Source organism: Scyliorhinus torazame, chromosome 7, assembly GCF_047496885.1.
Source record: "Scyliorhinus torazame isolate Kashiwa2021f chromosome 7, sScyTor2.1, whole genome shotgun sequence".
Taxonomy (NCBI): domain Eukaryota; kingdom Metazoa; phylum Chordata; class Chondrichthyes; order Carcharhiniformes; family Scyliorhinidae; genus Scyliorhinus; species Scyliorhinus torazame.
This window is the reverse complement of record NC_092713.1, coordinates 55,796,583-55,823,046: the sequence shown is the minus strand read 5'-3', so window position 1 is coordinate 55,823,046 and position 26,464 is coordinate 55,796,583. Positions and strand designations below refer to the sequence as shown.

Genomic DNA, 26,464 nt, shown 5'->3' with positions numbered 1-26,464 from the left:
CTAGCCAAAGCTGGACATATCTTCCAGCCTTTTTAAAACCAATGCAAACTTCGTCTTTTCAATCTGAGTTTGAAAAGTAGTGGAGTTGTGGGGGGGCGCAAGGCATTCCATAGCCAACATCTCAACCATATTGAGATAAAATAAAGATCTAAATATCTATTGCAGCTTTCACTAGAATAAAATACACTCCCATTTAGCCCCTCAAATACTGTGAAAAGATATTTTATTTCAAACATAAACAAGAACAACAAAACCACATTCCAACAAAACAGAGCTAACAATTTGCACACTTTCCCCCTTTTAATCCCTTCCCTCACCACCCCCAACCCCTCGCGACAAACAGCTCCTCAAATAACATCATGAACCGCCCCGACCATACCTTGAAGCCCTCTTCTGACCCCCTTATGGCAAACGTAATCTTTTCCAACCGGAGAAACAATTACAGGTTCCCCAGCCACTCCGCAACCCCCAGTGGCGTATCTGACCTCAAATTCAAAATAAACCATCGTCGGGCAATCAGGGGAGAAAGTTCTTCCCCTCCAGCAGCTCCGGCACCTCTGAAACCCCAAGGATCGTCACCATGGGGTCCGGCTTCACCTCGGCCTGCCCCTCAAATACGTAATACCTTATCAAAATAGACTTTTATTCATAACTGCACATAAAACACAGCTAATCCTTTAATAACTTAATTGAGCGATCAATCAACCTATAAACTTTCAACCCCCTGCTGGGATAATTTTAGGTTGTGGAAAGCAGCCAACCAATAGTAATGATATAATAATAGCCCTTGGAGTCATGTCAACAAACAGTAATTGTAACCACCAGAAGTGATTTTGTTTCAACCCCCACTAACATAGAGAGGCTGTTTTCCTAAGTGCTCCAATCCCCCAATGGTGCAGCCCAAACATCGCTTTCCCCCCCCCCCCTCTCCCCCCCCCCCCCCCCCCCCCCACACACCCTCCCAACCTATCCCCCTCCCAACCCTGTCTGTTGTCAGGGAAGGTCTCAGATGAGCTGGTGGCCGTCATCGGCACTCTGTAGGATGGATCCAGGTTGGCACCCTCCTGGCCAGTGCCCATAGGACACTGGGGTTCACCTCCGGATGGAGGAGCAGCTGGAGCGAGCCCCGGCTGCCCCTCCGTCATCTGGTTCTGCCAGCCCAAGCGGCTCCTCAATTTCTGCAGCATGGTGTTGATGCCCTCTGTGATACTCCTCAGTGACTGGGACATGCTCTGGAGTGCCCCGGCAATGCCCACCTGCGACTGGGATGAGCTCCCCAGCGTCTCGGCTATCCCCACGTGGGACTTGGATAACCTCCCCCAGTGACCGGGATGTGCTCTGGAGGGCCTCGGCGATATCCACCTGAGGCTGGGACATGCTCCGCAGCTCCTCATCAAGGTCATCAAGGTTTGTGGAGGAGCTGTTGTCAAGAGACGGTTAAACCCCAAACACTTCTTTAGTGTTTCCCTCCCTACCTCCTCCTCTAACCAAAAAAAGAACAATCGCTGTAAGGATCCCAGCCGAGTAAAGATCAAGAAGAAGACTCTAGGGCAGGTAGAAGTAGAAAGAAGTTGAACCGTGACGTCACAGCCAGCAGGTAAGTGATTGGCTGGTGACTGGTAAGTAGTTTTTCTTTTCTCTGAGGTAGGGTTTTTCTATTTCTTTTTTGTTATCGTGTGATTGGTAACAATTTTTCTTTTTTTTTTTTTCCTTTTTCATTTATCTATTATTTGATATTATAGTTGGACTAAGTTGAGCTGAAGATTAAAAATGGTAGGAGATCGCAGACCCGTGTTATGCTCCTCTTGCTCAATGTGGGAGCTCACGGACGTGGCTGATGTCCCTGGCTCCTTCACGTGCGGGAAGTGTGTCCAGCTGCAGCTCTTGTTAGACCGCATGATGACTGGAGCTGCGGATGGACTCACTTTGGAACATCGTGGATAGCACGTTTAGCGAATTGGTCACACCACAGATTAGGATTGCTGAGGGAGAAAGGGAATGGGTGACCAAAAGGCAGAGAAAAAGCAGGAAGGCAGTGCAGGTGGCCCCTGCGGTCATCTCCCTCCAAAACAGGTGTACCGTTTTGGATGCTGTTGGGGGAGATGGCTCACCAGGGGAGGGCAGCAGCAGCCAGGTTCATGGCAGCGTGGCTGGCTCTGCTGTACAGAAGGGCGGGTAAAAGAGTGGAAGGGCTATAGTCATAGGGGATTCAATTGTAAGGGGAGTAGATAGGCGGTTCTGTGGTCGAAAACGAGACTCCTGAATGGCATGTTGCCTCCCAGGTGCACGGGTCCGGGATGTCTCAGATCGGCTGCGGAACGTTCTGAAGGGGGAGGGTGAACGGTCAGTTGTCGTGGTGCGTATAGGCACCAATAATATAAGTAAAAAACGGGATGAGGTCCTACAAGCAGAATTTAGGGAGTTAGGAGCCAAGTTTCAAAAGTCAGACCTCAGAGGTAGTAATCTCAGGATTGCTATCAGCGCCACGTGGTAGTCAGAGTAGAAATGAAAGAATAGGCAGGATGAATGCGTGACTTGAGAGATGGTGCAGGAGGGAGGGGTTCAGATTTTTGGGACATTGGGACCGGTTCTGGGGGAGGTGGGTCTACTACAAATTGGACAGTCTACACCTGGGCCGGACTGAAACCCATGTCCTTGGGGGTGCTTTTGCTAACACTGTTGGGGAAGGTTTAAACTAATGTGGCGGGGGGATGGGAACCAAATGAGGAGGTTAGTGGACAGTAAGGAGGTAGTAACTAAAACCTGTAAGGAACTAGATCATGAAGTCAGCGTGACTAAGGGGAAGAGTAGGCGGGGAGCAGATGATGAACGCAAAGGGACTGGTGGCCTGAGGTGCCATTGTTTTAATGCAAGAAGTGTAGTAGGTAAGGCAGATGAACTTAGAGCTTGGATTAGTACCTGGGAGTATGATATTGCTGTTACTGAGACTTGGTTGAGGGACGGGCATGATTGGCAACTAAATATCCCAGGATATCGATGCTTCAGGTGGGATAGAGAGGGAGGTAAAAGGGGTGGAGGAGTTGCATTACTGGTCAGAGAGGATATCACAGCTGTGCTGAAGGAGGGCACTATGGAGGACGCGAGCAGTGAGGCGATATGGGCAGAGCTCAGAAATAGGAAGGGTGTGGTAACAAATGTTGGGGCTGTACTACAGACCTCCCAACAGAGAGCATGAGATAGAGGTACAAATATGTAAACAGATTATGGAAAGATGTAGGAGCAACAGGGTGGTGGTGATAGGAGATTTTAATTTTCCCAACATTGACTGGGAGACACTTAGTGTCAGAAGTCTAGATGGAGCAGAATTTGTAAGGAGCATCCAGGAGGGTTTTCTAGAGCAGTATGTAAATAGTCCAACTCGGGAAGGGGCCATACTCGACCTGGTGTTGGGGAATGAGCCCAGCCAGGTGGTTGAAGATTCAGACGGGGATTACTTTGGGAATAGTGATCACAATTCCGTAAGTTTTAGAATACTCATGGACAAAGATGAGAGTGGTCCTAAAGAAAGAGTGCTAAATTGGGGGAAGGCCAACTATACCAAAGTTCGGCAGGAGCTGGGGAATGTGGATTGGGAGCAGCTGTTTGAAGGTAAATCCACATTTGATATGTGGGAGGCTTTTAAGGAGAGGTTGATTAGAGTGCAGGACAGACATGTCCCTGTGAAAATGAGGGATAGAAATGGCAAGATTAGGGAACCATGGATGACAGGTGAAATTGTGAGACGAGCTAAGAGGAAAAAGGAAACCTACATAAGGTCTAGGCGACTGAAGATAGACGAAGCTTTGGAAGAATATCGGGAATGTAGGACCAATCTGAAACGAGGAATCAAGAGGACTAAAAGGGGTCATGAAATATCTTTAGCAAACAGGGTAAGTAAAATCCCAAAGCCTTTTATTCATATATGAGGAGCAAGAGGGTAACTAGCGAAAGGGTTGGCCCACTCGAGGACAAAGGAGGAAAGTTATCCGTGGAGTCAGAGAAAATGGGTGAGATTCTTTTTTTTTTATTAAATATTTTATTGAAAATTTTTGGTCAACCAACACAGTACATTGTGCATCCTTTACACAATATTATAACAACACAAACCCCCCCCCCGATCCTGGGCTGCTGCTGCTGCCTTCTTTTTCCCATTCCGTCTATCTTTCTGCGAGGTATTCGACGAACGGTTGCCACCGCCTGGTGAACCCTTGAGCCGACCCCCTTAGGACGAACTTAATCCGCTCTAGCTTTATAAACCCCGCCATGTCATTTATCCAGGTCTCCACCCCCGGGGGCTTGGCTTCTTTCCACATTAGCAATATCCTGCGCCGGGCTACTAGACGCAAAGGCCAAAACATCGGCCTCTCTCGCCTCCTGCACTCCCGGCTCTTGTGCAACCCCAAATATAGCCAACCCCCAGCTTGGTTCGACCCGGACTCCTACTACTTTTGAAAGCACCTTTGTCACCCCCATCCAAAACCTCTGTAGTGCCGGGCATGACCAAAACATATGGGTATGATTCGCTGGGCTTCTCGAGCACCTCGCACACCTATCCTCCACCCCAAAAAATTTACTGAGCCGTGCTCCAGTCATATGTGCCCTGTGTAATACCTTAAACTGAATCAGGCTTAGCCTGGCACACGAGGACGACGAGTTTACCCTGCTTAGGGCATCTGCCCACAGCCCCTCCTCGATCTCCTCCCCCAGCTCTTCTTCCCATTTCCCTTTTAGTTCATCTACCATAGTCTCCCCTTCGTCCCTCATTTCCCTATATATATCTGACACCTTACCATCCCCCACCCATGTCTTTGAGATCACTCTGTCCTGCACCTCTTGTGGCGGGAGCTGCGGGAATTCCCTCACCTGTTGCCTCGCAAAAGCCCTCAGTTGCATATACCTGAATGCATTCCCTTGGGGCAACCCATATTTCTCGGTCAGCGCTCCCAGACTCGCGAACTTCCCATCCACAAACCGATCTTTCAGTTGCGTTATTCCTGCTCTTTGCTACATTCCATATCCCCCATCCATTCCCCCCGGGGCAAACCTATGGTTGTTTCTTATCGGGGACCCCCCCCAAGGCTCCAGTCTTTCCCCGATGCCGTCTCCACTGTCCCCAAATCTTCAGTGTAGCCACCACCACCGGGCTTGTGGTGTAGTTCCTTGGTGAGAACGGCAATGGGGCTGTCACCATAGCCTGTAGGCGAGTCCCCCTACAGGACGCCCTCTCTAATCTCTTCCACGCCGCTCCCTCCTCCTCTCCCATCCACTTAATCACCATTGAAATATTAGCGGCCCAATAATACTCACTTAGGCTCGGTAGTGCCAGCCCCCCCCTATCCCTGCTACGCTGTAAGAATCCCTTCCTCACTCTCGGGGTCTTCCCGGCCCACACAAAACCCATGATGCTCTTTTCAATCCTTTTAAAAAAAGCCTTCGTGATCACCACCGGGAGGCACTGAAACACAAAGAGGAATCTCGGGAGGACCACCATCTTAACCGCCTGCACCCTCCCTGCCATTGACAGGGATACCATATCCCATCTCTTGAAATTCTCCTCCATCTGTTCCACCAACCGCGTTAAATTTAACCTATGCAATGTGCCCCAATTCTTAGCTATCTGGATCCCCAGGTAACGAAAGCCCCTTGTTACCTTCCTCAACGGTAGGTCCTCTATTTCTCTACTCTGCTCCCCTGGATGCACCACAAACAACTCACTTTTCCCCATGTTCAATTTATACCCTGAAAAATCCCCAAACTCCCCAAGTATCCGCATTATTTCTGGCATCCCCTCCGCCGGGTCCGCCACGTATAGTAGCAAATCGTCCGCATACAAAGATACCCGGTGCTCTTCTCCATCCCTAAGTACTCCCCTCCACTTCTTGGAACCCCTCAACGCTATCGCCAGGGGCTCAATCGCCAGTGCAAACAATAATGGGGACAGAGGGCATCCCTGCCTTGTCCATCTATGGAGCCGAAAATATGCAGATCCCCGTCCATTCGTGACCACGCTCGCCACTGGGGCCCTATACAACAGCTGCACCCATCTAACATACCCCTCTCCAAAACCAAATCTCCTCAACACCTCCCACAAATAATCCCACTCCACTCTATCAAATGCTTTCTCGGCATCCATCGCCACTACTATCTCCGTTTCTCCCTCTGGTGGGGCCATCATCATTACCCCTAACAACCTCCGTATATTCGTGTTCAGCTGTCTCCCCTTCACAAACCCAGTTTGGTCCTCGTGGACCACCCCCGGGACACATTCCTCTAGTCTCATTGCCATTACCTTGGCCAGGACCTTGGCATCTACATTTAGGAGGGAAATAGGTCTATAGGACCCGCATTGTAGCGGGTCCTTTTCCTTCTTTAAGAGAAGCGATATCGTTGCTTCAGACATAGTCGGGGGCAGTTGTCCCCTTTCCTTTGCCTCATTAAAGGTCCTCGTCAGTACCGGGGCGAGCAAGTCCACATATTTCCTATAGAATTCGACTGGGAATCCATCCGGTCCCGGGGCCTTTCCCGCCTGCATGCTCCTAATTCCTTTCACCACTTCTTCTACCTCGATCTGTGCTCCCAGTCCCACCCTTTCCTGCTCTTCCACCTTGGTAAATTCCAGCCGATCCAAGAAGCCCATCATTCTCTCCCTCCCATCCGGGGGTTGAGCTTCATATAATTTTTTATAAAATGTCTTGAACACTCCATTCACTCTCTCCGCTCCCCGCTCCATCTCTCCTTCCTCATCCCTCACTCCCCCTATTTCCCTCGCTGCTCCCCTTTTCCTCAATTGGTGTGCCAGCAACCTGCTCGCCTTCTCCCCATATTCGTACTGTACACCCTGTGCCTTCCTCCATTGTGCCTCTGCAGTGCCTGTAGTCAGCAAGTCAAATTCTGCATGTAGCCTTTGCCTTTCCCTGTACAGTCCCTCCTCCGGTGCTTCCGCATATTGTCTGTCCACCCTCAAAAGTTCTTGCAGCAACCGCTCCCGTTCCTTACTCTCCTGCTTCCCTTTATGTGCCCTTATTGATATCAGCTCCCCTCTAACCACCGCCTTCAACGCCTCCCAGACCACTCCCACCTGGACCTCCCCATTATCATTGAGTTCCAAGTACTTTTCAATGCACCCCCTCACCCTTAGACACACCCCCTCATCTGCCATTAGTCCCATGTCCATTCTCCAGGGTGGGCGCCCTCCTGTTTCCTCCCCTATCTCCAAGTCCACCCAGTGTGGAGCGTGATCCGAAATGGCTATAGCTGTATACTCCGTTCCCCTCACCTTCGGGATCAATGCCCTACCCAGCACAAAAAAGTCTATTCGCGAGTAGACTTTATGGACATAGGAGAAAAACGAGAACTCCTTACTCCTAGGTCTGCTAAATATCCACGGGTCTACACCTCCCATCTGCTCCATAAAATCTTTAAGTACCTTGGCTGCTGCCGGCCTCCTTCCAGTCCTGGACTTCGACCTATCCAGCCCTGGTTCCAACACCGTATTAAAATCTCCCCCCATTATCAGCTTTCCCATCTCTAGGTCCGGAATGCGTCCTAGCATCCGCCTCATAAAATTGGCATCATCCCAGTTCGGGGCATATACGTTTACCAAAACCACCGTCTCCCCCTGTAGTTTGCCACTCACCATCACGTATCTGCCCCCGTTATCCGCCACTATAGTCTTTGCCTCGAACATTACCCGCTTCCCCACTAATATAGCCACCCCCCTGTTTTTCGCATCTAGCCCCGAATGGAACACCTGCCCCACCCATCCTTTGCGTAGCCTAACCTGGTCTATCAGTTTCAGGTGCGTTTCCTGTAACATAACCACATCTGCCTTAAGTTTCCTAAGGTGTGCGAGTACCCGTGCCCTCTTTATCGGCCCGTTCAGCCCTCTCACGTTCCACGTGATCAGCCGAGTTGGGGGGCTTCCTACCCCCCCCCCCCCTTGTCGATTAGCCATCACCTTTTTCCAGCTCCTCACCCGGTTCCCACGCAGCTGTATCTCCCCCAGGCGGTGCCCCCCCGCCCATCCTCTCCCATACCAGCTCCCCCCTCTCCCCAGCAGCAGCAACCCAGTAATTCCCCCCTCCCACCCCCCCCCCCCCCCCCGCTAGATCCCCCGCTAGCGTAATTACTCCCCCCATGTTGCTCCCAGAAGTCAGCAAACTCTGGCTGACCTCGGCTTCCCCCCGTGACCTCGGCTCGCACCGTGCGACGCCCCCTCCTTCCTGCTTCTCTATTCCCGCCATGATTATCATAGCGCGGGAACCAAGCCCGCGCTTCTCCCTTGGCCCCGCCCCCAATGGCCAACGCCCCATCTCCTCCACCTCCCCTCCTCCCCCCATCACCACCTGTGGGAGAGAGAAAAGTTACCACATCGCAGGATTAGTACATAAAACCCCTCTTTGCCCCCCACATTCGCCCCACCACTTTGTTCGAACGTTCTTTTTAATAACCCGCTCATTCCAGTTTTTCTTCCACAATAAAAGTCCACGCTTCATCCGCCGTCTCAAAGTAGTGGTGCCTCCCTCGATATGTGACCCACAGTCTTGCCGGTTGCAGCATTCCAAATTTTATCTTCTTTTTATGAAGCACCGCCTTGGCCCGATTAAAGCTCGCCCTCCTTCTCGCCACCTCCGCACTCCAGTCTTGATAAACGCGGATCACCGCGTTCTCCCATTTACTGCTCCGAGTTTTCTTTGCCCATCTAAGGACCATTTCTCTATCCTTAAAACGGAGGAATCTCACCACTATGGCTCTGGGAATTTCTCCTGCTCTCGGTCCTCGCGCCATCACTCGGTATGCTCCCTCCACCTCCAACGGACCCGCCGGGGCCTCCGCTCCCATTAACGAGTGCAGCATCGTGCTCACATATGCCCCGACGTCCGCTCCCTCCACACCTTCAGGAAGACCAAGAATCCTCAGGTTGTTCCTCCTTGCGTTGTTTTCCAGTGCCTCCAACCTTTCCACACATCGTTTCTGATGTGCCTCCTGCGTCTCCGTCTTCACCACCAGGCCCTATATATCGTCCTCATTCTCGGCTGCCTTTGCCTTCACGACCCGAAGCTCCCGCTCCTGGGTCTTTTGTTCCTCCTTTAGCCCTTCGATCGCCTGTAGTATCGGGGCCAACAGCTCTTTCTTCATTTCCTTTTTGATCTCTTCCACACAGCATTTCAAGAACTCTTGTTGTTCAGGGCCCCATGTTAAACTGCCACCTTCCGACGCCATCTTGGTTTTTGCTTGCCTTCCTTGCCGCTGTTCTAAAGGATCCACTGCAATCTGGCCACTCTCTCCTCCTTTTTCCATCCGTATCCAGGGGGGATTCCCTTCTGGTTTACCGCAGTGTTTTTAGCCGTCAAAATTGCCGTTGGGGCTCCTATCAAGAGCCCAAAAGTCCGTTTCACAGGGAGCTGCCGAAACGTGCGACTCAGCTGGTCATCGCCGCACCCGGAAGCCATGGGTGAGATTCTTAACGAGTACTTTGCATCGGTATTCACCGAGGAGAGGGACATGATGTTGAGGTTAGGGATAGATGTTTGATTACTCAAGGTCAAGTCAGCATAAGGAGGGAGGATGTGTTGGGTATTCTAAAAGGCATTAAGGTGGACAAGCCCCCAGGTCCGGATGGGATCTATCCCAGGTTTCTGAGGGAAGTGAGAGAGGAAATAGCTGGGTCCTTAACAGATATCTTTGCAGCATCCTTGAACACGGGTGAGGTACTGGAGGACTGGAGAATTGCTGATGTTGTCCCCTTGTTTAAGAAGGGTAGCAGGGATAATTCAGGTAATTATAGACCGGCGAGCCTGACGTCAGTGGTAGGGAAGCTGCTGGAGAAGATACAGAGGGATAGGATCTATTCCCATTTGGAAGAAAATGGGCTTGCTTATCAGTGATAGGCAACATGGTTTTGTGCAGGGAAGGTCATGTCTTACCAACTTAATAGAATTCTTTGAGGAAGTGACAAAGTTAATTGATGAGGGAAGGGCTGTAGATGTCATATACATGGACTTCAGTAAGGCGTTTGATAAAGTTTCCCATGGCAGGTTGATGGAAAAAGTGAAGTTGTATGGGGTTCAGGGTGTACTGGCTAGATGGATAAAGAACTGGCTGGGCAACAGTAGACAGAGAGTAGTAGTGGAAGGGAGTTTCTCAAAATGGAGAACTGTGACCAGTGGTGTTCCACAGGGATCCGTGCTCAGACCACTGTTGTTTGTGATATACATAAATGATCTGGACGAAGGCATAGGAGGTCTGATTAGCAAGTTTGCAGATGACACTAAGATTGGTGGAGTAGCAGATAGTGAAGGGGACTGTCAGAGAATACAGCAGAATATAGATAGACTGGAGAGTTGGGCAGAGAAATGGCAGATGGAGTTCAATCTGGGCAAATGCGAGGTGATGCATTTTGGAAGATCCAATTCAAGAGCAAACAAACGGTAAATGAAAAAGCCCTGGGGAAAATTGATGTGCAGAGTGATCTGGGTGTTCAGGTCCATTGTACCCTGAAGGTGGCTGCACAGGTCGCTAGTGGTCAAGTAGGCATACGGCATGCTTTCCATCATCGGAAGGGGTATTAAGTACAAGAGTTGGCAGGTCATGTTACAGTTGTATAAGACTTTGGTTCGGCCACATTTGGAATATTGCGTACAGTTCTGGTCGCCACATAACCAAAAGAATGTGGATGCTTTGGAGAAGGTGCAGAGGAGGTTCACCAAGATGTTGCCTGGTATGGAGGGCGCTAGCTATGAAGGGAGGTTGAGTAGATTAGGATTATTTTCATTAGAAAGACTGAGGTTGAGGGGGGACCTCATTGAGGTCTACAAAATCATGAGAGGTATAGACAGGGTGGATAGCTAGAAGCTTTTTCCCAGAGTGGGGGACTCAATTACTAAGGGTCACGTGTTCAAGGTGAGAGGGGAAAAGTTTACGGGAGATATGTATGGAAAGTTCTTTACGCAGAGGGTGGTGGGTGCCTGGAACGCATTGCCGGCGGAGGTGGTAGAGGTGGGCACGATAGCGTCATTTAAGATGTGTCTAGACAGATAGATGAATGGGCAGGGAGCAGAGGGATACAGATCCTTAGAAAATGGGCAACAGTTTTTGATAGAGGATCTGGATCACCACAGGCTTGGAGGGCCGAAGGGCCTGTTCCTGTGCTGTAATTTTTCTTTGTTCTCTGTTCTTTGTCCATCTGAGACTAGGACAAGCCCCCCCAGCGACTGGAACACTGTTGAGGCGCTCCCTTGGCCGTTACTGATTGAGTCACGTTTTGGACACCTCCACTCATACTGCCGACGTCGTGCACCAGGCTCTCCACTGCAGTCAGCACCACACGGGTGTTGGCCTCGGTTCCACGCATTGCCGGCGCTATCTCCTGTGCCTGTAGTCTCCTCCTCCAATCGGCCATGGACCTCCTGGAGTGTTGCCGACATCCCCCTCTGAATCTCGCGGCCGCACCCTCTCTACTGCATCAGCTTCGGTTAAACTTGGTCCAGAGGCTCAGCAGCTGACTGGGACCCCAGCTGGGTCCTGGAATCCAGCAGACCTCCGACTGCTGTCTCGCCCGGGCATTCCTGCCTCCACCTGATGTTCTTCAGCAAATGTGTGGTGCTCACCAGAATGTGCCCCAGAATCTTTTCCACTGCTATCACTCACCGGGGGGGGGGTGTCTCTGCGCTGGTGGAGGGTGGGGAGGACAGCTGTGCCACGAATACGGTGGTCTCCTCTGAGCTCCCCTCTGTGTTTTCATGAGAGGAGGGGAAGCACCCTGGATGGTCCAGCACCGTTGGATGAGAATCCTGCAGGAGAATGGACGTGGTCAGTGAGAGGGATGGGTCATTCTTTATGGCATTAACAACTCGCGTGTGACAGGTCATCTGGGTGGGGGCTGGAAGATCCTCACCTCTGCGCCATACATCAACGTCTATGTCGGTGGCAGATCTGCCCTTGGCTATTCTAGTGACATCCAGGGCCCATTCCTTGTAAGGCGAGGACTCTGATACCGGCACCCCACCACCCATCTGGGCTCTCTACTGTCTGTTGTGGGCTAACGTCTCGTGCGGGGACATAGTGAGCTGCATGCATCGTTCATCGCGGGGGTGGGGTTTTGGAGTTGGGGGATGAGGTGTATGGGGTTGGGACATGGGAGTGTGTGGGTGGGCAGTGTGAGGGTGGGCAGTGTGGGGGTGTGCACTGTGGGCGGCACTGCTGGACATGGATGGGAGGCTGGCACAGAACAGAGCTGGGCAGGGGTGGTACCAAGCACATACTCATTGGGGGGGGGGGGGGGTTCATGGACGCTAAGCTTAACACTCTGCTGTGGAGGGGAAATGGCTGACCTTGTACCCTGGCTCGGGAAGGGGGCTGCCAGCCATCGCCGTCCACCATGCCTGGACGCAGAGTGTAGGCGGCTGAGGCTGTAAGCGCCATGAGCAACACTATCCGGACCAGCCTGCAGTACTGTTTAAAAAAAAAAAAAAAACCGCACCACCTCCTCAGGGTGAATTGGCAGCACTATGGCCCTGGCACCAACCCCCGCTCTACGCACAACCCAGAGGGCGTGCAAACCCCCACTCTCCACCACATGCCGGCACCCGGGTGTCCTGACCACTGAAACAGCAGCTACACGTCCCTGGCTACATGCATCGGACTGTCTAACACTGCATTTTCTGTTTTCCCCCCCTAAATTAGCCCGCTGTGCAGCTCATTCACCGGGGATACCTCTCTTTTCCCTATATTCAGTTTGTACCGCGGGAACCCTCCAAACCTCCCCAGCAGGCCCATAATCCCTTCCCATACTCTCCAGCGGATCCGAAACATACTGCAAGAGGTCATCGGCATGGGATGACACCCGATGCTCCCACTGTCCCCTCATAATCCCCCGCCACTCCGCCAACCCCGAGAGCCATCGGCAACGGTTCTATGGCCAGAGCAAACAGCAACGCCGACAGTGGGCACACCTGCCTCGTATCCCTGAGTAAGTCAAAGCTTCCTGAGCTCATATCATTCGTCCTCGCCCTTGGTGCCACATACAGCAACCGCACCCATGCCACAACTCTCGGCCCAAACCCAAACTTCCCAAAAACCTCAAACAAGTACCACCACTCCACTCAATCAAATGCCTTCTCCGCATGCAGTTCCTCGTTTTATAAAACCACAATTGAACCTTGCCGTCTGGACTCTTGCGCAGACTCTGGAGAATATCAGGTCAGGCCCAGTAATGATATGTCACATGTCACTCATGCGGAGTGGAACGCATGACGCCGCTGTCGAGGCACAGGAGAATTGCGGCACCAGCCACGATTTTGACCTCAAAACCGATTCTCTGCCCAATCGCGTTTCCCGATTCCAGCACCGGCCGACGGATAATCCCGCCTGGTGTCTTTCTTTGGAGAAATACTTAAAAGGAATACACAACTTATCTTCAAAAACAAAAATATTGGTGCTTGTTGGCGAATAGCGGCAGAGTGGCAAACTGTATAGCTTTTTACGTCTTGTGCTTTGTGTGGTGTGAAAACAGTATATTCTTCACAATAGTGGTAATTGTAATTCATGGTTTGTCCTCGAAGGGAAACGTCAAAATATACTTGTGAAATGCGGTCTGAATTCTGCAATCTCAGCAGATTCATCGTAATCAGTGATGCTGCCTTTGTGGACTGTAAACAGGGTAATTTAGCTTGATTGTTTATGATGAAATGCTGTCAATTTGATTTGAGCATTCCCTTCCTCTGGACTGGAGCAGTTGCATTTCCAAACACAAATTATGTTTGTACATTATTATCAGTCATTGCAGTTTTAATGGGATTAATGTAAAAATATATATACCTGTCAAGGTGTAGACAAGAGGGCAAAATGGTGCAAAACGAGAAGTTAATCTGCAAGCTCTGGTTAAGTACAGTTGCTGCATTGTTAAAATGAAGTCATGCAAGTTTTTGTTTATTTGGCTGGGAGGGTGACCAGACAGTTACCTAATTCCAGACTTCATTCCTCATCAATGCATTTTCTTTGTTATCCCCAAGCAGACTGAGGATGGACACCCAAATGCAGGGCAATACGATGCATCCTATCAGTCCATGGTGGCAGACCACTTGGTAGATCACAATAATTCTCTTAAATCGAGTGAAATATCTCAGTGAGGCAACATGGAATGCTCTCTCATTCTCTAGACTCAAAACCAATCCGTTAACAAGTGAACTGATGCAGGGTGGAATCACACCAGGATCTTGTACTTGATTTCATGGAATTTTCCATATTCAGGTGCTTCAATGTGTGCAGGTGAGCTCCTGGTGCATTTTTGAGCTGGAATTTGAGAGGTTTGCCCATGATGAGGAAGAATAAGGAATTGCCTGTCAGCAATGGACTCATTGATAGCATTGCACAGTGAGAAATTCCAAAGGTTGTAAATGGGACCAGAAATTCGCCCAGCCTCTGTAAATCTGCAGTGATGAAAAGCTTTTATAATGGTTATGTATAAAAATTAAAAAGGTTTCACAAAGGCAGCGTGTGACAAAAGAATCAGAATTGATACACAACTTTTGTGCTGGAGCAGGAAATAGCGTACAGGTATGTGGTTGGAAGGTGGACCAATGCAGCACCAAAATTCCCTTCCTTGATAGCCGGTAAGGTAAATGTGCACACAGTTTTCTGTGTACAGAATTCCTGGGAGGTGGGTGGCAAGGCCGAATATTGTCTGCGTTACGTAAGGGATATGAAAATGGATGCAAAAGACTAAGGCAAGCCTTAAGAAAGCTTGCTAAGATGAGACCAGCTAAAAATTATGTATGTTGCTGTTACTAGGCAACCTGTTTCACCTGAACTTCTGCCCCGCTGCAGTTTGGGAAATGCAATAGCCTAGTGACTTTGGGCAGCTGTGTTATGCTCCTGATGCCGATAAGTAACAAAGGAGATGAAATAGGTGGTTGAGCTATTTGTTCCATACATCTGAGGGCAGCACTTTGTCCAATAGTGTAGATTGCCCTATTTAGACTGAAGGAGGCAGAGCAAAAACAACCACAATCATGCTATCCTTATGGTAGATGTCGCCGCAGCTGATAGAACAGATCTGCAATTCGCTTCATTCTATTCTGAACCCTGTAATGCCGGTTCTCCTTGAAAGTGACCGTGTAGATGTGTGACCGGGCATGCTGATATGATGCCTATTCTGATGAACACAGGCAATCCAGCTCTATTGCTTACTGATAGGTCTGATGTGCATTCTTCCATCTGGTACACTTGTGGTATGAGCTACATTGGTGTTTTGATGGCGCCCCACTGCATTCGGCTAACATTGACTTGCCAATGGACACTGTGCTTGGTGTAGCTTCCAGTTAAGTGCTGTGATGTGCTAAAGTGGAGTGAATATCGGCTTGTGGGGGAAACTTTGCAGATCCCATCTACTTTAAGGACCTTCCTGTTCGTCAGAGCTCTTGGCAAGACTTTCAGTACACCCTGGTCCTCATTGATATTGCTAAATGATTCTGCTGCTTCTCATTTCACAGACATGCAATTCATGGTCTTATTTGGAAAGAAATGAAGAAAATGCATCAAACATTAACGGGAGAAAAATACACCAGTATCCTAAATATCTGCTCAAACAAGAATTAGTAAAGTAAATTTACAAATGAACCCCAAAACTTCAAAGCTGGATATATTGCCACTCCAAACATTAGGTCAAATGTCAGAAATGCGAAATGAGGCCTGCTAAAGATGCTTGTTAATATGTTGGATGCAGAGTTATGCCGCTGTTCATTGCGACGGGAAGCAGACAAACAGTGTTAATTAAATTACTGTAGGGTGAAGTGGAAACCCTGCAGAGGTGCTTACTGCCTAATTTCCCAGTTCCCGTTCACCTGAATCATGCTGGCAACTCCAATAATGCTGTGAGAAATCTTGTCGCTTATGTCACATGCCTTCCTTACACCTCTGATACAAAACACAATTGTTAGCTTTAGATTGTGTACATCTGAAACTCATGGTTGGTAACCCCCCCTTGATACTTTTATTGATTAAACCAACGCTCAGTATTTGGGGGTTTATATTCAATGTAAATCAGCTTCTCTTTCAATTCTCAGTTAGGGAATGTTGAATAAAACATAAAGCTTTTCTGCTTGTCCAGTTTTGACCCATGGTAGACCTGATTTATGGGGTTTCCTGCAGGATTCAGTCTTGCTTTCCTCAGAAGCCCTGGAAACTCCCCCAATAATTGAAGCAGGTGGTTTCTTGTAAATTATTCAATATCTTTGCAAGAACATTTCAGTTTTGTAAGAGAGCGTAAAAAAATAAACAATCTTAATGATTGTGCTTTGGCTACTTTAATCCGTTTTTGTGCCCAAGGCATTACTTCATTGTGCCTAATTCTACCTCGAGCACCAACCCCCTCCTCTACTGAACTTGAGTGACTATTCTCCACATGTCACCCATGACAGTGAGGTCCAACCTGCTTATTCAGCAGTGCATGTCATCACAGCTGACTTTGGTCCTTTCATACCTGATATGTACAAGTGCACTTTCTTTTTTTTTTAAGAAAATATTTTATTGAAGCATTTGTAATTTTCACAGTTCAATAATTTAATATTTCTTAAACAACTGAGCAGGCCGACACTCGCAACAACATTAAAATAACATATTCTATTGCCCCCCCCCCCCTCCCCGCCCTATCTCCTGATTACCGTATATTAAGTTCCATGTCTCCCATTTTCCTCCCTTACCTTAAAGAAGTCGATGAACAGCTACCACCTCCGGGCGAACCCCTGGCTTGAACCTCAAGGCGAACTTAATTTTTTCCAGATTGAGAAACCCTGCCATGTTGCTAACCCATGCACCTGACTTTGGAGGCTCCGAGTCTCTCCATCCCAGCAAAATCTGTCTCCGGGCCACCAGGGAGGAGAAGGCCAGGACATCGCCCCCCCACCCCGGGGCCCCCCCGGATCTTCCGATACACCAAATATTGCCATTTACGGACTCGGTGTCACCCTCCCTTCCAGGACCTCTGACATGACTTCCGCAAATCCCTGCCAGAATCCCCTCAACTTTAGACACGCCCAGAACATATGCACATGATTCGTCGGATTTCCCCCACAGCATCTGCACCAATCCTCCACTTCCTCAAAAAATCTACTCATCCGGGCCACAGTCATGAGAGCCCTATGAATAACCTTGAACTGGATCAGGCTAAGCCTGGCACATGTCGAGGATGAATTAACTCTCAAGGTCTTTTCCCATATTCCGACTTCCAATTCCCCTCCCAACTTGTCCTCCCACTCCCACTTCACCTCCCTGATTGGGACCCCTTCCCACTCCATTAATTCCTTGTATACCTCCGAGACCCTCCCCTCCCTAACTCCCGTTTTTGACATCACCTTATCCTGTAGTCCCCTGGTGCTCCTGAAAACCTACCTCCTTGACCATGCTTTTGCCTGATCACCTGAAGTGTTAAGTTTTGTCCGGTTACATTCTTTTTTTAAAATAATTTTTATTGGGGTTTTCACAAGATATCAACAACAGAATGAAAAAGGAACCCAATAGAATTAAATACAGAACAAAGTAAAACAACCCCCGTGCCCCCTCCCCCTATACATAATAAATTAACACCCCGAATTAACACAAAGCAAACATATCAAATATATACACCCCCTCAGATCCCCCAGGGTAAATAAACAAAAATAAAATGGAAGAATCACTGAAGAAGAATCCTTCGCCGGGCTACCAGGGACACAACGGCAAGAATACCGGCCTCTTTCGCCTCCTACACTCCCGGCTCCCCTGCAACCCCAAATATTGTGAGCCCCCAGCCCAGCTTGACCCTGGATCCTACCACCCCCGACACTGTCCTCGCTACGCCCTTCCAAAATTCCTCCAGCGCTGGGCATGCCCAGAACATATGGGTGTGATTTGCTGGGCTCCCTGAGCACCAAACACATATGTCCTCACCCCCCAAAGAACCGGCTCATCCTTGTCCCGGTCATGTGCGCCCTGTGCAGCACCTTAAACTGTATGAGGCTGAGCCTCGCGCATGAAGAGGAAGAGTTCACCCTCCCTAGGGCATTTGCCCACGTCCCTTCTTCGATCTCCTCTCCCAACTCCTCCCACTTACCTTTCAACTCCACCACCGAGGCCTCCTCCTCCTCCTGCATCACCTGGTAAGTTTCCGAGATCTTCCCCTCTCCAACCCACCCCCCCGCCGAGAGCACCCTGTCCTGTACTGTGCGTGGCAGCAGCTGCGGGAATTCCACCACTTGCCGCCTGGCAAACGCCCTTACCTGTAAATATCTAAAGGTGTTCCCCGGGAGGAGCCCATACTTCTCCTCCAGCTCACCCAGGCTCGTGAACTTCCCGTCCACTAACAGGTCCCCCAACCACCTTATCCCTGCCCTGTGCCACCCCGCAAACCCTCCGTCTATTCTCCCTGGGACAAACCGGTGGTTCCCCCGTATTGGGGTCCACACCGAGGCCCCAACTTCCCCCCCCCCCCCCCCCCCCCCCCCCCCTGTGCCGCCTCCATTGTCCCCAGATTTTGAGGGTAGCCGCCACTACCGGGCTTGTGGTATACCTCATTGGAGGGAGCGGCAGCAGCACCGTTGCCAGCGCCTCCAGACTCGTACCCTCAAGACGCTGTCTCCAGCCTCTTCCATGCAGCCCCCTCCCCCTCCATCACTCACTTGCGCACCATCACCACATTGGCGGCCAGTAGTACCCACGGGTTGGGCAGTGCCAGCCCCCCCCCCCCCCCCCAATCCCTATTCCACTCCAGGAACACCCTTCTAACCATCGGAGTCCCTCGCGCCCACATAAACCCCGTTATGCTCCTGTTGACCCGCCTAAAGAAGGCCTTCGGGATAAACATGGGGAGGCACTGGAACAGGAACAAAAACCTCGGGAGCACCGTCATCTTAACTGACGCCACCCTACCCGCCAGGGACAGCGGCAACGCGTCCCACCTCTTGAACTCCTCCTCCATTTGCTCCACCAGCCTCGTGAAATTAAGTCTATGCTGGGCCCCCCAGCTCCTGGCCACCTGGGTGAATCACGAACAACTCGCTCTTCCCCATGTTGAGCTTTAACCCTGAGAAATCCCCGAACTCCCTGAGGATCCTCATTACCTCCGGCATTCCCTCCCTCCACCTGTTCCGCCACATATAGCAGCAAGTCGTCCGCATAGAGCGACACCCTATGCTCCTTGCCACCCTGCACCAACCCCCTCCAGTTCCTAGGCTCCCTCATACATAGCCAGGGGTTCAATCGCCAGTGCGAAGAGCAGGGGGGACAGGGGACACCCCTGCATCGTCTCTCGATGCAACCGAAAGTACTCAGACCTCTTGTTCATGGCCACACTCTCCATCGGGACCTCATACAACAGCCTAACCCACCTGACAAACCCCTCCCCAAACCTGAACCTCTTCAGCACCTCCCACAAGTACCCCCCTCTACCCTATCGAAGGCTTTCTCAGCGTCCATCGCCACCACTGTCTCCGCCTCCCCCTCCCTCGCATGCATCATAACATTCAGGAGCCTCCACACATTCGCGTTCAACTGCCTCCCCTTCACGAGCCCAGTCTGGTCTTCGTGGATCACCTGTGGCACACAATCCTCAATTCTCATGGCTAAGAACTTCGCCAGCACCTTGGCATCTACATTTAACAACAAAATCGGCCTGTAGGACCCACACTGCAGGGGATCCTTGTCCCGCTTCAGGATGAAGGAGATCAGTGCCCGCGACATCGTCGGGGGCAAAGCCCCCCCCCCCCCCCCCTCCCTTGCCTCATTGAAGGTCCTAACTAGCAACGGGCCCAACAGGTCCACATATTTCTTGTCGAATTCGACCGGGAAACCGTCCAGCCCCGGTGCCTTCCCCGCCCGCATGCTCCCTATCCCTTTGGCCAGCTCCTCCAGCCCAATCGGGGCCCCCAATCCCGCCACCAGTCCCTCCTCCACCTTTGGAAACCTCAATTGGTCCAGAAAGCGGCCCATCCCTCCCTCCCTCCAGTGGGGGCACGGACCGATACAATTCCTCATAAAAGTCCCTGAGGACCCCATTGATGCCAACCCCACTCCGCACCACACTCCCTCCCCTATCCTTAACTCTCCCGATCTCCCTCGCTGCGTCCCACTTCCGAAGCTGATGCGCCAGCATCCGACTTGCCTTTTCCTCATACTCATAAATCGCCCCCTGGGCCTTCCTCCACTGCAGGTCGAATTCAGCCTGGAGGCTACGCCTCTTCCTCAACGGTCCCTCCTCAGGCATCTCCGCATACCTCCTGCCTACCCTCACCAGCCTCTCCCTCTCCCTCTGCACTCTCCTCTCCTTGTGGGCCCTAATGGAGATCAGCTCTCCCTAACCAGCGCCTCCCATACCATCCCCACTCAGACCTCCCCGTTATCATTGGCCTCCAAGTATCTCTCTATGCTTCCTCGGACCCGCTCACTCACCTCCTTGTCCGCCAACAGCCCCACCTCCAAGCGCCACAACGGGCGCTGGTCCCTCTCCTCCCCCAGCTCCAGGTCTACCCAATGCAGGGCATGATCCGAAATGGCTATCGCCGAGCACTCTGTATCCTCTACTCTCGCTATCAGCGCCCTACTCATAATAAAAAAGTCGATCTAGGAATAAGCCTTTGATCATGCGAGAAGAATGAAAATTCCCTAGCCCCCGGCCTTACAAATCTCCAAGGGTCCACCCCTCCCATCTGGTCCATAAACTCCCTCAGCACCTTAGCCGTCGCCGGCTTCCTACCCGTCCTAGACCTGGAGCGATCCAGTGCCGGATCCAACACCGTGTTAAAGTCTCCCCCCATTATCAGGCCCCCCCACTTCCAAGTCCGGGATCCGACCCAACATGCGCCGCATAAAACCCGCATCGTCGCAGTTCGGGGCATACACATTGACCAGCACCACCCTCTCCCCTTGCAGCTTACCACTTACCATTACGTACCTGCCACCATTGTCCGTCACAATGCACGACGCCTCGAACGACACCCTCTTTCCCACCAAGATCGCCACCCCCCCCCCCCCCCCCCAATTTTTGGCATCCAGCCCCGAATGAAACACCTGACCTACCCACCCCTTCCTCAATCTTACCTGGTCTGCCACCTTCAGGTGTGTCTCCTGGAGCATGACCACATCCGCCTTCAGCCCCTTCAGGTGCACGAACACCCGGGCCCGCTTGACCAGCCCGTTCAGTCCCCTTACATTCCAGGTTATCAGCTGGATCATGGGGCTACCCACCCCCCCTCCCCCGCCAACTAGCCATAACCCCTCCTTGGCCAGCCACGCGCCCGCACCCACGCCCGTCCCGTTCCCCAGGGCGGCAGACCCCCGTCCCAACCCCCTCTACTCGCTTCAGCTCCTCCTTGACCATAGCAGCAGCCTCACCCCCCGACTCGGGCCTCCCCCTCCCCCGCGGGGCCCCGCCCCCCCTACCGGCCATCCACCCCTACTCCATTTACTTACCCCCCTCCAAGAGCCCACCCGACAGACCCAACCAAAACAGTGCCCTAACCACCCTCACCAAACCAAAAAGAAATAAGAGCAAAGAACGCCCCCTCAAAATGTAACACCCCAACAGCAATCCCTGACCACCCATCCCGACCCTCCGTTTGTGTCCAGCTTCTTGGCCTGGTCAACGGCCCACGTCTCCTCTGGAGACTCAAAATAATGGTGCCGGTCCTTGTAGATGACCCACAGTCGCGCCGGCTGCAACATGCCAAACTTCACCCCCTTCCTGTGCAACACCGCCTTCGCCCGATTGTACCCGGCCCTCTTCTTCACCACCTCCGCACTCCAGTCTTGGTATATTCGAACCTCCGTGTTCTCCCACCTGCTGCTCCCCTCTTTCTTGACCCACCTGAGCACACACTCCCGATCAGCGAACCGATGAAATTGCACCAGCACCGCCCCCATGTCCGACTCCTCCAGCCCCTCCGGGAGGCCCATAATCCGCAAATTCTTCCACCTCGACCGATTCTCCATCTCCTCGAACCGTTCCTGCCATTTCTTGTGGAGCGCCTCGTGTGCTTCCACCTTTGCCGCAAGGCGTAAGATCTCGTCCTCGTTGTCGGAGATCTTTTGTCGGACCCCCCTGGGCCGTCTGGGTCTCCAGCAGCTTGTCGATAAAAGCCTTCATCGGCTCCAGCAGGTCCGCTTTGATCTCCCTGAAGCAGCGCTGGCTAACCTCCTGCTGCTCCTGTGCCCACTGCATCCATGCTGCCTGGTCCCCGCACTCCGCCATCTTGCTCTCCCCTCGCACCTTCTTTAGGTTCACCACCACTTTTTTTAGTCGCCCCGCTCCTGGTCCAAGCCATACACTGTCGAGGAACTATTGCAATCTCCTTCCCACACTGGGAAACATTGGAAAAAATGCCATTGGGGGCCCTGAAAAGAGCCCAAAAGTCCATTTTTAGCGGAAGCTGCCGAATGTGCGACTTAGCTCCGCATAGCCGCAACCGGAATTCGTCCGGTTACATTCTTATGAAGTGCTTTACTACATAAATGAGAATTCGTACCACTAATCCTCCGCTAACCTTTATCCTCCTCGCATTGGAGAGCCTTATGACCGCTTTTAGGCATTTTGCAGCATTTAGGTGAGTTTCTTCCCCCCCCCCCCCCCCCTCATTTTCAGAGGACATGAGCAGCGGAAGGGGCAGAGAATAGTGGGAGCTTCAAACCAGATTTTACACCGGTGGGATTTCCCTGCATGATTGTCCCCACACCCCACCCTGCCAATGACGTAACTGGGATCCTGACTTTTTAAGTCTGGATTCCCATTTACATCTAATTGACTATTTGCCTCTGATTGCCCCCCATGTCAAGGCCAGTTTGAATCACGACAAGGCCCCCACAACATGCACAGGCGTGTACAGCCCCAGGGGGGAGGGGGTCATGCCAGGGCAGTATCGGGGGGAGGGGTGTCCATAGGGAGTTCATGTTTTTAGTTATTTCAATCTGGGCACCCTTTCAAAAGCCTATATTGCTCGATTGAGCCTGTCCCGTCATGAAATGAAAATCGCTTACTGTCGCAAGTAGGATTCAAATGAAGTTGTTGTGAAAAGCCTCTAGTCGCCACATTCCGGCGCCTGTTCGGGGAGTCTGGTACAGGACACCATCATGGTGTCATGGGACATGCCCCTTCCATATTCTTTTCCCCAAAGTGTTCAAAAATACGGCGGGAAAAGCTGACTAGGCAGCCAGCAGGCTGCCATCCGCTTTTCTTTCCCGAGACAACGCTTGGGAGAAAAATTGGAAAATTCCACCCAAAGAATAGAGTGAGTATCCATTTTGAAGTAGCGAATGTGGTAGATATTTGCTGTTCACCTTACTCTCTGTTTTGCTCAGGAGCCCCTGACCCAACAGCTGGTGCCAGCATCGATGATGAGAACTGCTGGCATCTTGATGAGGAACAAGTTCGAGAGCAAGTAAAGCAGTTCCTATCACAGGGAGGATACTACGGGTCAGGCAAGCAATTAAACTCTATGTTTGCTAAGGTAAGGTTCTTTCAGAACACGTTATTTTCAAAAGGCAAGCTTCTGAGTAAAACTACCATTAATGAAGAGCAGGATGTCACGTATGAGCTCTCTTGCCACTCTCATTCTTTGCAGCTTCTAATTCCACCCTGCTTTTGGTCAGGATTATGTTCAGTACAGTTTGACTAATTTTTAAAACTATAACAATAAATTAGCTTTGATTTTACAGTTCAAATAATTCTTCTCATTCTGTTATCCATTTCAAAGAACAGGTTGTCGACTTTAATAGCTCAAAAAAGTAACTTCTAACATCTGCAGTGATGTAGAGGTTTTAATGATTTGTGGATTTTGCTTATTTATGCGGTTTCTTTATTTCCAAAAAACACTGACATTCTCTCACCTTACTGTTCACTGCATCAAATTGCATGGGGAAACTTAATAGCTATAATGGTGACAATAACAAATGGTATCAGTGCAGTAAACTGCTGCATCTATATTCCAGAAAGATAAATAGTGTAAATGCTACATTATGAAAGCTTATTCTGGAAGCTTGTTCCAGGCAGTAACTCCTTGAGGTTTGAATTATACTCAAGTGCCATTTTCAAGCAGTTGATGAACGCTATCTGACCTGTAAGGATGCAACTGTGCCTTATACTCGAGAAAGCCAGTTAGGGAAGGATAGAACTTTACCTACTTTTGTAAGCATAATTGCACAGTACATGCATATATTGCCTAACCCAACCACCAGTTGCAACGTGGTTCTTTTAGTCATTCTTTCACAGATGCGGTGGTTTCCAGCTAGGCCAGCATTTCAGGCCCGTTCCTAATTGCCCTTGAGAAGGAGGTAGTGTCGCAGCTGCAGTCCATGTGGTGTAGGTACACCAACAGAGCTGTTAGGAGGGGGTTCCTTGATTTTGACCCAACTGCAATGAAAGAACAGCGATATATTTCTAAGTCGGGATGGTGTATGACTTGGAGGGGAACTTTCAGGTGGTGGTCTTCCCATGCATCTGCTGCCCTTGTCCTTCTAAGTGGTAGCGATTGCGGGTCTGGAAGGCAATGGCGAAGGATCGTTGAGTTGCTGCAGTGCATCTTGTAGATGGTATACACTGCTACTACGATATGTTGGTGGTGAAGGGAATGAATGTTTATGGATGGGGTGCCAATCAAGTGGGCTGCTTTGCCCTGGATGATAATAATAATAAATGTCATAGTGTCAAGCTTCTTTAATGTTGTTGGAGCTGCACTCATCCAGACAAGGAGAGAGTGTTCCATCACACTTCTGAATTGTGCTTTGTAGATGGTGTTCAGACTTTGGAGGATCAGGGGGTGAGTTATTCATCACCGATTTCCCAGCCACCAACCTGTTCTTGCAGCCACCGTATTTATTTGGCTGGTCCAGTTCAGTTCCTGGTCAATGGTGACTCAGAGGCTGTTGATAGTTGGCGATTCAGTGATGGTAATGATGTTAAATATCATGGGAGATGATTAGATTCTCTCTTGTTGGAGATGGTCATTGGCTGGCACTTGTGTGGTGCGAATGTTACTTCCCACTTGTCAGCCTAAACCTGAATATTGTCCAGTTCCTGCTACCTATGGATGTGAACTGTAATGTGGCCTTGCAAAACCCAAACTGAGCATCAGTGAACTGGCTAAGTGCCACTTGAAAGTATTGTCAACAACCCCTTCCATCACTTTGCTGATGATAATTCACTTGGGTTGGATTTGTCCTGATTTTTGTGCATAGGACATACCTGGGTGAAATTCTGCACATTGCTGGGTAGATGCTTGTCCTCTGTAAATTATCAGACACCTCGACCGGTTTATTACTAAAACATTTTACCCAGGTTCCCTTATTTGTGAGCAAAACACTTTTGTCTGACCATCTATTAGCTCATTGTGGAGTCTGATGGCCTCTTTTGTTTGTCCTGCTACATCGTTGATCACCTATGTCTGGAAGTTTGTTACATATTCATAACATGGTCTTGTTCTTTTGTGTAAACGTGAGTGGGTAATCACATAGCAATACTGAGCTTATGGGTTGACTTGAGTGCTCTTGCAGACAATCAGTACCTATTCCAGCCAGGCCTCATTTGGCAGTTTCTGTTCTGGGCCTATGGATCTTGTCAGCCTGTTCCTAGTACGACATGCTAGTGTTATAGCTGTACTGGAACAGGTTGGCTAGGGACACAATAAGTTCTGGAGCACATGTCTTCAGTACTATTTCTGGAATGTTGTCAGGGTCGTGAGCCTTTGCAGTATCCAGTGCCTTCAGTAATTTCTTGACATCACGTGGAGTTAAGTGAATTGTCTGAAGACTGACGTCCTCAGGAGGAGGCCAAGTTGGATCATCCACTCAGTAATTCTTACTGAAGATGGTTGCAAATGCTTCAGCCTTACCTTTTACTCTAATGTGCTGGGCTCCCACATCAGTGAGGGTGGGGATGTGGAGCCTCCTCCTCGCGTCAGCTGCTTGTCCACCATTCTTCATGACTGCATGTGGCAGGACCACAGAGCTTCGAACTGATCAGCTGATTGTGGGATTGCTTAGATCTGTTTACCAATATTTGGCATGCAAATAGTCCTGTGCAGCTTCGCCAGGTTGAAACCTCATTTTTAGGCATGACTGGCGCTGCTTCTGGCATACCCTCCTACAATCTTCATTGAACCAGGATTGATCCCCTGGCTTTATGGTAGTGTGCTGGATCTGGGTCATAATGTTGTACATTGTGGTTGATTACAATTCTGCTGCTGGTGATAATCAGCAGGAGGTTGCCTTGTCTATGTTTGACCTGTGCCATGGAACTTCAGGAGTCCAAAGTCAGTGTTGAGGACTCCCAGGGCAACTCCCTCATGTGTGTATCGCTGAGCTGCCACCTCTGGTGGGGCTATCCTGCTGTAGGTACAGGACATGGCCAGAGATGATGGTGTCTGGGACATTACCCATATCTTCCTGGTTCCCCAACGCCACATTTAGGGGGTACCCCAGTGATGCGCTGGAGAATCCCACATAAGGC

At 50.5% G+C, this 26,464-nt stretch overlaps 1 protein-coding gene across 2 annotated transcripts in view; it reads left to right on the top strand.

The window, feature by feature from the left end:
* zswim5 (zinc finger, SWIM-type containing 5) overlaps positions 1 to 26,464 on the top strand; it is a 301,620-nt gene that overhangs the window by 190,460 nt on the left and 84,696 nt on the right. For both annotated transcript variants that reach the window (XM_072510737.1, XM_072510736.1), the window contains exon 3: positions 23,320 to 23,468. In XM_072510737.1, coding sequence (XP_072366838.1) covers positions 23,320 to 23,468 — 149 coding nt within the window. The remainder of the gene's footprint in view (positions 1 to 23,319; positions 23,469 to 26,464) is intronic.